This window comes from Salmo salar, chromosome ssa03 (genome assembly GCF_905237065.1).
Source record: "Salmo salar chromosome ssa03, Ssal_v3.1, whole genome shotgun sequence".
NCBI lineage: Eukaryota > Metazoa > Chordata > Actinopteri > Salmoniformes > Salmonidae > Salmo > Salmo salar.
This window is the reverse complement of record NC_059444.1, coordinates 101,671,905-101,686,893: the sequence shown is the minus strand read 5'-3', so window position 1 is coordinate 101,686,893 and position 14,989 is coordinate 101,671,905. Positions and strand designations below refer to the sequence as shown.

General features: G+C 39.3%; 1 protein-coding gene across 1 annotated transcript in view; it reads right to left on the bottom strand.

Moving 5' to 3' along the window:
* Window positions 1-2,141: 2,141 nt before the first annotated feature.
* Window positions 2,142-14,989, bottom strand: part of LOC123741774 (NLR family CARD domain-containing protein 3-like) — a 20,757-nt gene continuing 7,909 nt past the window's right edge. The window contains exons 3-7 of the mRNA XM_045715981.1: window positions 14,415-14,513; window positions 6,412-6,528; window positions 4,690-4,774; window positions 4,332-4,560; window positions 2,142-3,952 (exon numbers count right to left, since the gene is read on the bottom strand). Of these exons, the coding sequence (XP_045571937.1) occupies window positions 2,157-3,952; window positions 4,332-4,560; window positions 4,690-4,774; window positions 6,412-6,528; window positions 14,415-14,497 (2,310 nt within the window). The 5' untranslated portion in view covers window positions 14,498-14,513 and the 3' untranslated portion in view covers window positions 2,142-2,156. The remainder of the gene's footprint in view (window positions 3,953-4,331; window positions 4,561-4,689; window positions 4,775-6,411; window positions 6,529-14,414; window positions 14,514-14,989) is intronic.

The window sequence follows — 14,989 nt, the reverse complement described above, 5'->3', positions numbered from 1 at the left end:
GAGATGTAAATCTATAATTCTTTAAATGACAATATAATATTTTACCAATGTTTTCTAATTTTAATTATTTAATTTGTGACGCTGACTTGACTGCCGGTTATTGGAGGGAAACGATTTCCTCAACATCAATGCCATAGTAAAACGCTGTTTTTGGATATAAATATGAACTTGATAGAACTAAAAATGTATGCAATGTCTAACATAATGTCCTAGGAGTGTCATCTGATGGAGATTGTAAAGGTTAGTGCATCATTTTAGCTGGTTTTATGGTTTTGGTGACCCTGTCTTTGACTTGACAAAACATTACACACAACTCTTGTAAATGTACTGTCCTAACATACTCTAAATTTATGCTTTCGCCGTAAAACCTTTTTGAAATCGTAAAACGTGGTTAGATTAAGGAGATGTTTATCTTTCAAATGGTGTAAAATAGTTGTATTTTTTTAAATTTGAATTTTGACATTTATTTGGATTCAAATTTGCCGCTCTTGAAATGCACCTGCTGTTGATGGAGTGCACCACGGGTGGCACGCTAGCGTCCCACCTAGCCCATAGAGGTTAAAATTATAGACTGATCCTTTCTTTGTCAGTGGGCAAACGTACAAAATCAGCAGGGGATCAAATACTTTTTTCCCCCACTGTATATGGGGCTTTGGTGACAAAACAGATGGCACTGTGATAGACTGCATCCAATTTATTGAGTAGGGTATTTGGAGGCTATTTTGTAAATGACATCGCCGAAGTCGAGTATCGGTAGGATGGTCAGTTTTATAAGGGTATGTTTGGCCGCATGAGTGAAGGATGCTATGTTGCGAAATAGGAAGCCAATTCTAGATTTAATTTTGGATTGGAGATGCTTATAGTGAGTCTGGAAGGAGAGTTTACAGTCTAACCAGACACCTAGGTATTTGTAGTTGTCCACGTATTCTAAGTCAGAACCGTCCAGAGTAGTGATGCTGGACAGGCGGGCAGGTGCAGGCAGCGATCGGTTGAAGAGCATGCATTTAGTTTTACTTGTATTTAAGAGCAGTTGGAGGCCACGGAAGGAGAGTTGTATGGCATTGAAGCTCGTCTAGAGGTTAGTTAACACAGTGTCCAAAGAAGGGCCAGAAGTATACAGAATAACACCAATAACAGAGGGGGTCTGATCTTTGTGCCTCTGTAAATTTCTCATTCATCATCATTAATGATTCATTCATGATTATTCATAATCATGGTAGCATCCACATGAATGTAGAAGTGTTCAGAAACATCTTCTATTCTTACTGACAATACAAGCGAAGTGACTCCAAAATGACAGGACATTATTCACCATTCAGTTTCTATTCGGAAAAACATCATCCAAAATTACAACCAAAACAAACTGAAAATTAATTCAACAAGTTAGTAGAATCACAAGCTTGATGTAATCATTGCAGGCATGGAATATGGGACCAAATACTAAACTTATGACAACTTTAATACAATATAAGTGAATTTGTCCTTAATATGTACAACTTTTTCAAATAGGAGAACTAAATACATAAAGTGCTTTCCTTTCTTAACAGTAACACAGCTATGTATGAAAATACCCTCAAATAAAAGGTGACATTCTGTACTGTCACCTAATATGAAACATTCTATCTCAAATCCAAAATGCTGGAGCATAGCACCACATTTAAAACTATAAGCTTCACTGTCCAAACACATATGGTGTGGACTATGTGTGTCTGGTAAACAGTTATAACTTGTTGACCAACTACAGGAATACTGACCTCAGAGTCTCCAGTCTGCAGTGTGGATCCTCCAGTCCAGCAGAGAGCAGCTTCACTCCTGAATCCTTCAGGTCATTGTTACTCAGCTCCAGCTCTCTCAGGTGTGAGGGGTTTGACTCCAGAGCTGAGACCAGAGAAGCACAGCCTTTCTTTGTGACTCCACAGCCTGACAGTCTGCAACGAGATCATCATGACTTCACAAACACACCGTTAATTTAACACCAGTAGTATAGAAGGACAGCGGTAGATGCATTTGGTTCATATTCCCAAACAACATATAGATTCATCTTCCATCAATGCATTTATTCAATATGTTTTTCAATATACATATTATAATACATATTTTTCACTAAACATAATATTTCTTCCTGATGAATACTTCTTATATGTCATTTTATTTACTCACAGAGCAGCTCTGGAGGCTTTGACCACTGGCAGCAGCCTCAGAAGACCTTCCTCTGATCTGGAGAATTTCTTCAGGTCAAACACATCAAGCTCCTTTTCTGAAGTCAGCAACACAAAGACCAGAGCTGACCACTGTGCAGGTGACAGATTGGGTTCTGAGAGACTTCCTGATCTCAGGTAGCTTTGGATCTCCTCCACTAGAGAATGGTCATTCAGTTCATTCAGACAGTGGAACAGATTGATGCTCCTCTCTGGAGAGGGATTCTCCCTGATCTTCTCCTTGATGTACTTTACTGTTTTTTCATGGGTCTTTGAGCTACTTCTTGTCTTTGTCAGTAGACCTCGTAAGTGCTTCTGATTGGACTCCAGTGAGAGTCCCAGAAGGAAGCGGAGGAACAGGTCCAGGTTTCCCATCTCACTTTGTAAGGCTTTATCCACAGCACTCTTGTAGACAGTAACTTCAGACTTGTCTCTGTACAGCAGAGAAAAGATACTGGACGTTGTTTGCTGTTTGTCCATGAGATTCTCATTGTTGTTGATGAATGAGAGGAACACATACACAGCAGCCAGAAATTCCTGAATGCTCAGATGAACGAAGCAGTACACCTTGTCTTGGTACAGAACACATTCCTCTTTAAAGATCTGTGTGCACAATCCTGAGTACACAGAGGCTTCATTGACATCAATGCCAGCCTCTTTCAGGTCTTTTTCATAGAAAATCAGATTGCCCTTCACTAGCTGTTGAAAAGCCAGTTTTCCCAGTGACAGAATGGGCTCTTTATTCCAGTGTGGACCTGTCTCTTCTTTCCCAAGATACTTTTCATTCTTGTGTTTGGTATGAAACACCACAAGGTGTGTGTACATCTCAGTCAGAGTCTTGGGCATCTCTTCTGTCTTATGTTTCAGCATGTGTTCGAGGACTGTTGCAGAAATCCAACAGAAGACTGGAATGTGGCACATGATGTGGAGGCTCCTTGATGTCTTTATGTGTGAGATGATTCTGCTGGCCAGGTCCTCATCACTGAATCTCTTTCTGAAGTACTCCTCCTTCTGTGGGTCATTGAACCCTCGTACCTCTGTCACCTGGTCAACACACCCTGAAGGGATCCTATTGGCTGCTGCAGGTCGGGTAGTTATCCAGAGGAGAGCAGAGGGAAGCAGATTTCCCTTGATGAGATTTGTCAGCAGAACATCCACTGAGGTTGACTCTGTGACGTCACAACAGATCTTGTTCTTCTGGAAGTCTAGGGGCAGTCGGCACTCATCCAGACCATCAAAGATGAACAGAACTTTGTACTTGTTGTAGTTGGAAATTCTTGATTGTTTGGTTTCCATTGAGAAGTGATTGAGGAGTTCAATGAAAGTGTGTTTGTCCCCTTTCATCAAATTCAGCTCCCGAAAAGGGAATGAAAATACAAATTGAACATCCTGATTTGCTTTGCCTTCAGCCCAGTCCAGAATGAACTTCTGCACAGAGACTGTTTTTCCAATGCCAGCGACTCCCTTTGTCAGCACAGTTCTGATGAGTTTGTCTTGTCCAGTTAAGGGTTTGAAGATGTCGTTACATTTGACTGCAGTCTCTGGTCTTGCTTGTTTCCTGGTTGTTGTCTCAATCTGTCTCAGCTCATGTTCATTATTGACCTGTCCTGTTCCACCCTCTGTGATGTAGAGCTCTGTGTAGATCTTATTGAGAAGTGTTGGGTTTCCTTGTTTAGCGATCCCCTCAAATACACATTGAAACTTCTTCTTTAGATTAGATTTGAGTTCACGTTGGCAAATCACAGCAAGCTCATCTGAATGAAGAAATAACACAGAGGATATTAATATTACGTCTGTTTTAATGCCTACAGTATTGTAGGACTGTTATAAAATTTTAAATTATAATCATTTATTCTCTTAACTGACTGTATAAATGTGTAAATGTTTTCATAATGCATTACAGACTGGTGTGACTGATTATATTATTATTGGTATTATTGATGGTATTATTAATGTTGTCTCTCTCTCTCTCGCTCTCTAAATTAATCAACACAACACATCCCTGCTGCTACTTGATGTAGTCACTAGGTGTTGTGTTAAGGCTGCTACAATATCATTGTGTTTCACAGCTACTTTAGCTACAGCTTTTAAATGTTATAAAACAGCATTCAACATGAGGCAGACAGATCTTACATTTCTCCAGTGTGTCAGCAAGCTCCTTCTGGTTCATTTTCCTCAGGACGTGCAGTGTGATCTTCAGAGCCCCCTCTCTGGCACTGCTCTCCTGCTTCTCATCTTCAGCATCCACCACTTCCTCATCCTGCTTCTGACTCTCAAATCCTTCTGGGAGTTCAGGACCAAGAATCCTCTTGAACATCTTCAGCTCGTTCTTCACAAATGTCATAATTTTCTCTTCAAGCAACTGAAATAAATCAAGTAAATAAGTTAAGCAAGAGAATAAATGCTTTCTCATTAACACATTAATGAATGATTGACACATCAACTTTACTTGAGGTAAACTAAAACAAATGTACATAACAGGTTCACATACACTGAATATAGAGTCCAGGTCTGTTTGATGACTCTGGGAAGACTGACCACTGAGAATCTCTGACTCTGATCTCTCCTGTTGGTTTCTGTGGACAAAACATGAGATTACATCTCCTCATCCAGGGAGTACACACACACACACACACACACACACACACACACACACACACACACACACACACACACACACACACACACACACACACACACGTGGAGGAAACGTTGTGTTTGTTTAATGTTGTTTTAGGACTATATAAATGGACTAAAGTATTAGCCTATGGATTATGAAAACAACCAAATGAAATGTGAAAATGGGAGAGGAGAAATGACTAGAGACAGTGTTGTTTAACTCACTGACCATGACCCATGAGTTCTTCTTACCTTTGTTCAGTAGAAACATCTCCCTCTCTAAAGGATATAGGATGAATCATAGACAGGTCACTCTTCATGGACACACAGCTGGGTACAGGGGAGGCTGGTCTCTCCTGCTTGATTGGACTTCAACACAACAGAGACAAACATTACATCTCTCATCTACTCTGATCTCAGATGGGGAAACATAAGATGAGTTTCATTACAAAATTCTAGATATCACTTTCAGAAACATTCATATGTTAACTTTTATTGTTTAAAGAAATTATAAATGAGATAGGTGTTTTTTAACTCCCTAATCATGGCATGCAATTTTTCAATGACAGACATGTATATGTTTATAATGTATCATTTGATGTTTTCATTTCAGAGTCAAATGTTTTTATTTTCAAAATGCTTTACGTATATCTGCCTCACTCTCAGAGAAATCAGTAGTACTGCTAGGTTTAATACAGTAATAATATATATCTGCCTCACTCTCAGAGAAATCAATAGTATTGCTAGGTTTAACACAGTAATAATATATATCTGCCTCTCAGAGAAATCAGTAGTACTGTTAGGTTTAATACAGTAATAATATATATCTGCCTCTCAGAGAAATCAGTAGTACTGCTAGGTTTAACACAGTAATAATATATATCTGCCTCTCAGAGAAATCAGTAGTACTGCTAGGTTTAACACAGTAATATTATATATCTGCCTCTCAGAGAAATCAGTAGTACTGCTAGGTTTAATACAGTAATAATATATATCTGCCTCACTCTCAGAGAAATCAGTAGTACTGCTAGGTTTTACACAGTATTAATATATATCTGCCTCTCAGAGAAATCAGTAGTACTGCTAGGTTTAACACAGTAATAATATATATCTGTCTCATTATCAGAGAAATCAGTAGTACTGCTAGGTTTTACACAATAATAGTATATTTCTGTCTCACTCTCAGAGATCAGGCTATACGGAGTACCAGTACTGAGTCAATATGCAGGGGTACCAGGTAGTTGAGGTAATAATGAGACTATAAGGAGTACCAGTACTGAGTCAATGTGCAGGGGTACCAGGTAGTTTAGGTAATTGAGGTAATATGTACATGTAGGTAGGGGTAAAAGTGACTAGGCAATCAGGATAGAGATTATATCTCTTCATCCAGGGAGTGCGCAAACACACACACACACACACACACAGGGAGGGAACGTTGTGTTTGTTTAATATTGTTTTAGGACTATGAAAATGGACTAAAGGATTAGCCTATGGATTTAGAAAACAACAAAAAGAAATGGGAAAATGGGAGAGGAGAAATGACTAGAGACAGTGTTGTTTAACTCACTGACCATGACCCATGAGTTCTTCTTACCTTTGTTCAGTAGAAAAGTCTCCCTCTCTAAACTCTATAGGTTGAATCATAGACAGGTCACTCTTCATGGACACACAGCTGGGTACAGGGGAGGCTGGTCTCTCCTGCTTGATTGGTCTTCAACACAACAGATACAAACATTACATCTCTCATCTACTCTGAGCTCAGATGGGGAAACATAAGAAGAGTTTCATTACAAAACGCTATATATCACTTTCAGAAACGTTCATGAATTAGCTTTTAGGGTAGGGGGCAGAATTTTGAAGTTTCGATGACAAACGTGCCCAAAGTAAACTGCCTGTTACTCAGGTCCAGAAGCTAGGATATGCATATGCATGGTAGTATTGGATAGAAAACACTCTGACATTTCTAAAACTGTTTAACTTCTATGGGCTACGTGGGACGCTAGCGCAAAAATCTAATAATTTCAATTTCTCAAATATATGACTATTTTACACCATTTTAAAGATACACTTCTCCTTGATGTAACCACATTGTCTGATTTCAAAAAGGCTTTACAGCGAAAGCAAAAGATTAGATTATGTTAGGAGAGTACATAGACAAAAATAATCACACAGCCATTTTCCAAGCGAAGACATGTGTCAATAAAACCCAAAACACAGCTAAATGAAGCACTAACCTTTGACGATCTTCATCAGATGACACTCCTAGGACATTATGGTACACAATACATGTATGTTTTGTTCGATAAAGTTCATATTTATATCCAAAAACAGCATTTTACATTGGCACGTGATGTTCAGAAAATGTACTCCCACCAAAACTTCCGGTGAATGTGCACATCAATTTACAAAAATACTCATCATAAACGTTGACAAAATATATAACAATTATTTAACTTCTTGGGGCTAGGGGGAAGTATTTTCACGGCCGGATGAAAAACGTACCCAATTTAAACTGGTTACTACTCTTGCCCAGGAAATAGAATATGCATATTATTAGTAGATTTGGATAGAAAACACTCTGAAGTTTCTAAAACTGTTTGAATGGTGTCTGTGAGTATAACAGAACTCATATGGCAGGCAAAAACCTGAGAACATTTCAACCAGGAAGTGTAAGTTCTGAGAATTGTAGTTCTTATTTCTAGTCCCATTTCGAAACTACAGTATCTGTGGTTCAGGACGTGCACTCTGCCTTCTCGAGGGGCATGTTGAGGTAATTTTCTAACCACGAGGGTTGTACGATGTCATTTATTGGCAGGATGGAAGATGCAGTCTTGTCTTTTCTATTCCGAGGTTGTTTACTCACAATATCAGATATTTAAAATGATTTTTTATAATGCATCCTAATCTCAATGCTAAGGTTGAGGTTCTGACTAGTGATTATTTACCCGGGGTTCAATACCTGCTATAGTCACTGTTTATTTGCTCTCCCAAAAGCAACACAGCCCAAATACGAGATATATAGCTACCTAAAGTAATGAGTGACCATTTTAGAAAATCATGGGACATATAGTTTGGGGTTGCATGCTATTTTATGTCAATCATATTGCTGCTTGTAGCCTATAACTGATGCTTTGTGGTCTTATGCTGCCATCTATGGGAAATATTTATTCACATAAAGACGTAGGTGAGGCAGCTGAGAAATAAAGTGTATTTTTCTTGTAAATTCATTAAATCAGTCTCAAACCTGCCTCACCTATCCCACACCAATTGCTTGCTTGCGCGCCAGGAGGCTAGTTCCTTTTGGCCATTTATGCAAGTATATGGCGAAGCGCGTTACGCATATCTGTGAGTTATAAAAGTTATGAAAACGAAGTGTTTTGCAAATTTTGAACTTACAATATGGCTACTAATACTGGAGAGCTAAATCAATGTCCAAGTATAGAGATTTTTGACGATAATCTTGCATACATTTTTTTGACAACAGCTAAAGGAGAGGACGCTAACGTTACCTGCTAACGTTACATTAGACTGGTAAGTGAAATACAAGTCTTCAGATTTATATTCTTTTATATTGTAAATCCGAAAGCCACAACATGTCAAAGTCAACATACAATATACATTGGCACCCGACTGGCACAGTTGTCTAACACACTGCCAGTACCTGGTTCGAATCCGTCCGTGATTTGGAGTCCCATAGGGAGGCGCACAATTGGCCCAGCGTCATCCGGGTTTGGCCGGGGTAGGCGTCATTGTAAATAAGAATTTGTACTGACTTGCCTAGTTAATACGTGTCACATATTAGTTTGCAAACAATGTAAAACAAATAATAATAAAGCTGCATACAAACATGCTTTTTTTGTTGTCTTGAGTTAGGCAGCTCCTAAATGCAGGTGTTTCAGCCTAGCTCAGTGCTTTCTGTGGTGGTGGGGCAGCCAGAGGAAAATACTGAGCGTAGGGGTTGGTAATGTTCTGTAGTTGCGCCTTGATTGGCTCAGTGTTCTGTCACTCATGGAGACACTACGTCACCGCAAAATCTACAGGGAGAGCTCAAAAATTCAAGCCCATTGGGTGCTGCCATAGAGTTACATTAGAAGTGCCCATCCAAAAGGCTCAAGGTCATTGGCCACAGATACAATTGTCAAATCACGTTATATCTACCATGGCTTTGATTGGACTGGTCCAATTCTGTGTTTAACCTGTCAAGGTATAGGGGGCAGTATTTTCGATTTCAGATGAAAAATGTGCCCAAATAAAACTGCCTGCTACTAGGGCTCAGAAGGTAGGATATGCATATTATTAGTATATTTGGATAGAAAACACTCTGAAGTTTCTAAAACTGTTTGAATGATGTCTGTGAGTATAACAGAAATCATATGGCAGGCAAAAACCTGAGAAAAATACAACCAGGAAGTGGGAAATCTGATGCATGTAGTCTTTTCAAGTCATTGCCTATCTAACACACAGTGACTTAGGGTTAATTTTGCACTTCCTAAGGCTTCCACTAGATATCAACAGTCTTTAGAACCTAGTTTCAGGCTTTTGCGGTGAACACAGAGCGAACAAGAGGACCTGGAATTAGGTGACTCAGAAAATGACATGGGTTTTGTGACGCACATTCACGTGATGAGGTAGCTGTGTTCCATAACGTTTTTCAAGACATTGGAATCGTCCGGTTGGAATATTATTGAAGTTCTAAGTTAAAAAGACCCTAAAGATTGATGCTATACAACGTTTGACATGTTTCAACGAACGTAAATAGAACTTTTTTGTACTTTTTGTCGTGACATTTTGGCGCGCTTTCTACATTTGGAGTAGCTTACTGAACGCGCAAACAACGAGGTATTTGGACATAAATTATGGACTTTATCGAACAAAACAACATTTATTGTGGACCTGGGAACCTGGAAGTGCCTTCTGATGAAGTATAATATACTGTCCCCTTCATATGTATTTGGACAGTGAAGCTAACATTTTTTAAATTATACTCCATTTTGGATTTGAGATCAAATTTAAGTGAATATTTAAGTGAATATTTCGAATGCGATTTTAGATGACTCCAAAATGGCGGGTACCTGTATTGCTTGATGTCTTTTTCTGAGCGCTGTACTCAGATTATTGCAAAGTGTGCTTTCCCCATGAAGCTTTTTTGAAATCTGTCACAGCGGTTGCATAAAGGAGATGTTCATCTATAATTCCTTGAATAACAGTTTAATATTTTATCAACGTTTATGATGAGTATTTTTGTAAATTGTTGTGCTGATTCACCGGCAGTATTGGAGGCAAAATATTTTCTGAACATCACGCGCCAATGTAAAATGCTGTTTTTGGATATAAATATGAACTTTATCGAACAAAACATACATGTATTGTCTAACATTGAGTCCTAGGAGTGTCATCTGATGAAGATCATCAAAGGTTAGTGCATAATTCTAGCTGAATTTATGATTTTTGTGACCCCTCTCCTGCTTGGAAAATGGCTGTGTGGTTTTTCTTGTGTTTTCACTGTCCTAAAATAATCTAACTTTATGCTTATGCTGTAAAGCCTTTTTGAAATGGGACAACGTGGTTACATTAAGGAGAAGTGTATCTTTAAAAGGGTGTAAAATAGTCATATGTTTGAGAACCTTGAATTAGGACATTTTGTTGTTTTGAATTTGGCGCCCTGACATTTCACAGGCTGTTGAATAGTGTGAACCGTGGGTGGGATGGTAGCGTCCCAGGCAGCCCTGAGAAGTTAACCTCTGGGCGGGCTCCGTCCCGTATGCGGGACGGACATCCAGCGAAAAATCCTATCGCCATTAGCATAACAAAATGTACTATATATTTTTTTCAAATATAGGACTAGGTTATATCGTTTTATAGATACACCTCTCCTGAATCGAACCACGTTGTCTGATTTCAAAAAGGCTTTACAGCAAAAGCAAAACATTAGATTATGTTAGAGGAGTATATCGTAAAAGTAGCCACATAGCATTTTCCGACCAACCACATGCATCACAAATAACCAAAAAACAGCTAAATGCAGCACTAACCTTTGACAATCTTAATCAGATGACACTCCTAGGACATCATGTTACACAATACATGCATTCTTTTGTTCGATAAAGTTCATATTTATATATAAAAACAGCATTTTACATCGGCGCGTGACGTTGACTAACAATTTTCCCTCAAATGCATCCGGTGAACAGCGCTACAATTTACTAAATTACTATTCGAAAACATTTTTAAAATGTAATATTGTCATTCTAGGATTTATAGATGAATATCTCTTGAAAGCACCTGTAATGCCAGATTTAAAAATAACTTTACTGGGTAATCACACTTTGCGATAAAAGGGGATGCGATACTCAGAAAAATAGGCTACCGTTACAGGTCAGCGCCATCTTGGAACAATCGCATATCAAATCTACTCTTGTATACCATTGTCAATAATCCCTTACCTTTGATTATCTTCATCAGAAAGCACTTCCAGGAATCCCAGGTCCACAACAAATGTATTTTCGTTTGAAAAAGTTAATCCTTTACGTCCCAATAGCTTGTTCTTGTTAGCGCGTTCTGAAGGCTGCTCCAAAAGTTCCGTCGGCCACGCGGGACTCCTCTTTCAATAAAATGCTATTTTTTTTTATTTAGGTTTGTTCAAACATGTCAAACGTTGTATAACATAAATCTTTAGGGCCTTTTTCAACCAGAGCTCCAATAAGATTCAAGAGGGACGATTGCATTGTCTTTCTAAACGTTTCGAAAGGGGAGGGTAGCCAGGGGCGCCGGCGTCATAATGGTGACGGCCCTCCTCATGTGACCACTTTCCACAGCCTCTCATTCTGTCAGTTTTCACAGTAGGAGACTCAAACCACTTTGTAAAGACTGGGGACATCTAGTGGAAGCAATAGGAAGTGCTCAATGAACCATTGCTCACGGTGTGATTTATAGGCAAAGTGATGAAGTTGAGTCCGCAATTCAGAATTCCACATCCTGTTACGATCGGTCTTGGGGTTTTGACTGCCATATGAGTTCTGTTATACTCACAGACACCAATCAAACAGTTTTAGAAACTTTAGGGTGTTTTCTATCCACAAGTATTAATTATATGCATATCCTAGCTTCTGAGTTTGAGTAGGAGGCTGTTTAAAATGGGCACATTTTTTTTTCAAAAATCGCTGTAGCGCCCCCTATCCTAGGCGACCGTCAAGAGGTTAATTAAGGGTCTCTTTTCCAAACTTAAAAGGATAAACATTCACATGCAACACCAAGGGACAGAAAAGGTTGAATACATTGGCCATGCTGTGAATCCAGCATGACTTCTGCAACGTTCAAAACAACTGGAACCTGGGAAATATCAGACTTCAGTGAGTTCAGGACAACTAGAAACTCTGAAAAAAACTAGCTCCGACTGAGAAAATACGGTTTGAACGGTCATCCAACTCGAAATTCCAAGTGGGGATCTCAGCCTCTTTCTAGAGCTCCAACCTGAAGATCACTGACGTCATCATTAGAACTTCCCAGTTCACATTTCCCAGTTGTCTTGAAAGCACCATAAATCCAGAGAATGACATACTTTGATGACAAATATTGCCCACAAGGACCGCCGCGCCACCCCACCCTATACGAAACACATCCCTTATTTTAAGTGTTTCTATAATTCCCTATGGGAAAACTGTACGGTAGAAACATGTTTGGATTTTGACAGCAATGCTAAGAATTTACAGATAAATTCAAAATGAGAGGCTAAAAGGACAGAACTCTTGATGCAGCAATGGTGAAAATATCTAAACAACCAACAGAGGAATTGCTAAAAACTCAACCAAAGAAGAAAAACAACCGTCTTTTGCACCAAGTACACCAAGTATTCTGATAGATAGCAATACTGGAAAAGCACTGGAATATTCTACAATCAGACAAAAATAAACACACACCTCTTCAAGGAACCTCCACTGGTGGTCTTTAAGGAACCCCCACTGGTGGTCTATAAGGAACCCCCACTGGTGGTCTATAAGGAACCCCCACTAGTGGTCTATAAGGAACCCCACTGGTGGTCTATAAGGAACCCCCACTGGTGGTCTGTAAGAACCCCACTGTGGTCTATAAGGAACCCCACTGGTGGTCTATAAGGAACCCCCACTGGTGGTCTATAAGGAACCCCACTGGTGGTCTATAAGGAACCCCCACTGGTGGTCTATAAGGAACCCCCACTAGTGGTCTATAAGGAACCCCACTGGTGGTCTATAGGGAACCCCCACTGGTGGTCTATAAGCGTGGTCACAATATTGTAGATAGTTTGGTGAGATCTGACCTGCCCTCTGAGCCCACTCAGACACTCTTGACACCCATCCCAAATGGGAACTACAAACGTGGCTCATGCGCACAGAGCAATAGCACTATAAAAACATCCATCTTCAGACATCAACATACAAGTAGAAAAATCCCTGTTAGAGGGATCATCTCATGCAACACCAAGGGAGTAATCTATCTCATCACCTGTTCATGTGGGAAAGCCTACGTAGGACAAACGAAAAGACAATTAAAACAACGCATAGCTGAACACAGCAGCTCAATCAGGTGTAAGAACATTGACTGTCCAATAGCAGCTCACTTTGTTGAAGCTAACCATCCAATCTCCTCCCTCAAATACACAGGCATTGAGCATGTTGCTCTACCAAGGAGAGGAGGTAACATGGAGATCCTACTACTACAAAGGGAGGCTTACTGGAGATCCTGTCTAAAAACATGGACCCCTAGTGGTCTGAATATTGACTTTGATCTCAGGCCCTTATGAACAGTTCACTGTTTTAAATGGATATATTCTTTCTACAGCTTATCAGAGTACATCCATTATGATCCCCTGTTGATGATGCTCATTATGCATTATGGTTGAACCAAAACATTACATGGAACAAATGTTTTTATTGAAATAGGAAACAATTAAATATGTGAAATTGAATAAAACAATAATGTATGTTGACACTAATGTTATGTACAATTATCAGTTATGTTTCTATATGATAACAATAGCCTGATATATTCAATATGCCAGAAACTATTGTTTTTTTAACAGTTTCACTCAATTCATTCTAATTAACTTAATCATTATGACACACCCCTCTCTATTGTCATTAGTTGCACTAATTGCACTGTTTGTCTACATAACCTGGTTCAAGTATTGATGACATCACCCTGAAGAAGGCACAGGCTCTATAAAACTATTGGAACATTTCCCTGTTTGAACACAAGGTGTTATGGGTATTATAACACCTCCACTGTGGGGCTCTATAAAACTATTGGAACCATTTCCCTGTTTGACCGCTAGGTGTTATGGGTATTATGACACCTCCACTGTGGGGCTCTATAACGCAAATGAAGTGTGAGAATCTATGAATGCAGAATCTAGAGACTGCAACAATATTTGTGTCATCTTGCTGTGATGTTCTCAGTAAAATGTCATAAGCTAAAATCTATGAATTTTAAATCTTAGAACAGTAATATTTTACACACCCATAAGCCTTAATTTCTGAAGAAAAAAACACAAATGAGAAGAAATGGTGGATATAGTGTTTTGGATATAAACTCTTGATAAATTCTTTACAAAACTAATCTCACCTCTTAGATTTGGTGCCATGTTCCCCAGAGACACTCCTTTTAGAGGCAGGGCCCTCCTCCTCTCTCTTCCAAGAGAGACTCATTTTAGAGCAGTGACCCCTAAACAGAGATCCAGCATGTTGGTTGTGGTTAACACAGTGGCAACTAAACAGAGATCCAGCATGTTGGTTGTGGTTAACACAGTGACAACTAAACAGAGATCCAGCATGTTGGTTGTGGTTAACACAGTGACAACTAAACAGAGATCCAGCATGTTGGTTGTGGTTAACACAGTGACAACTAAACAGAGATCCAGCATGTTGGTTGTGGTTAACACAGTGACAACTTAACAGAGATCCAGCATGTTGGTTGTGGTTAACACAGTGACAACTAAACAGAGATCCAACATGTTGGTTGTGGTTAACACAGTGACAACTAAACAGAGATCCAGCATGTTGGTTGTGGTTAACACAGTGACAACTAAACAGAGATCCAGCATGTTGGTTGTGGTTAACACAGTAACAACTAAACAGAGATCCAGCATGTTGGTTGTGGTTAACACAGTGACAACTAAACAGAGATCCAGCATGTTGGTT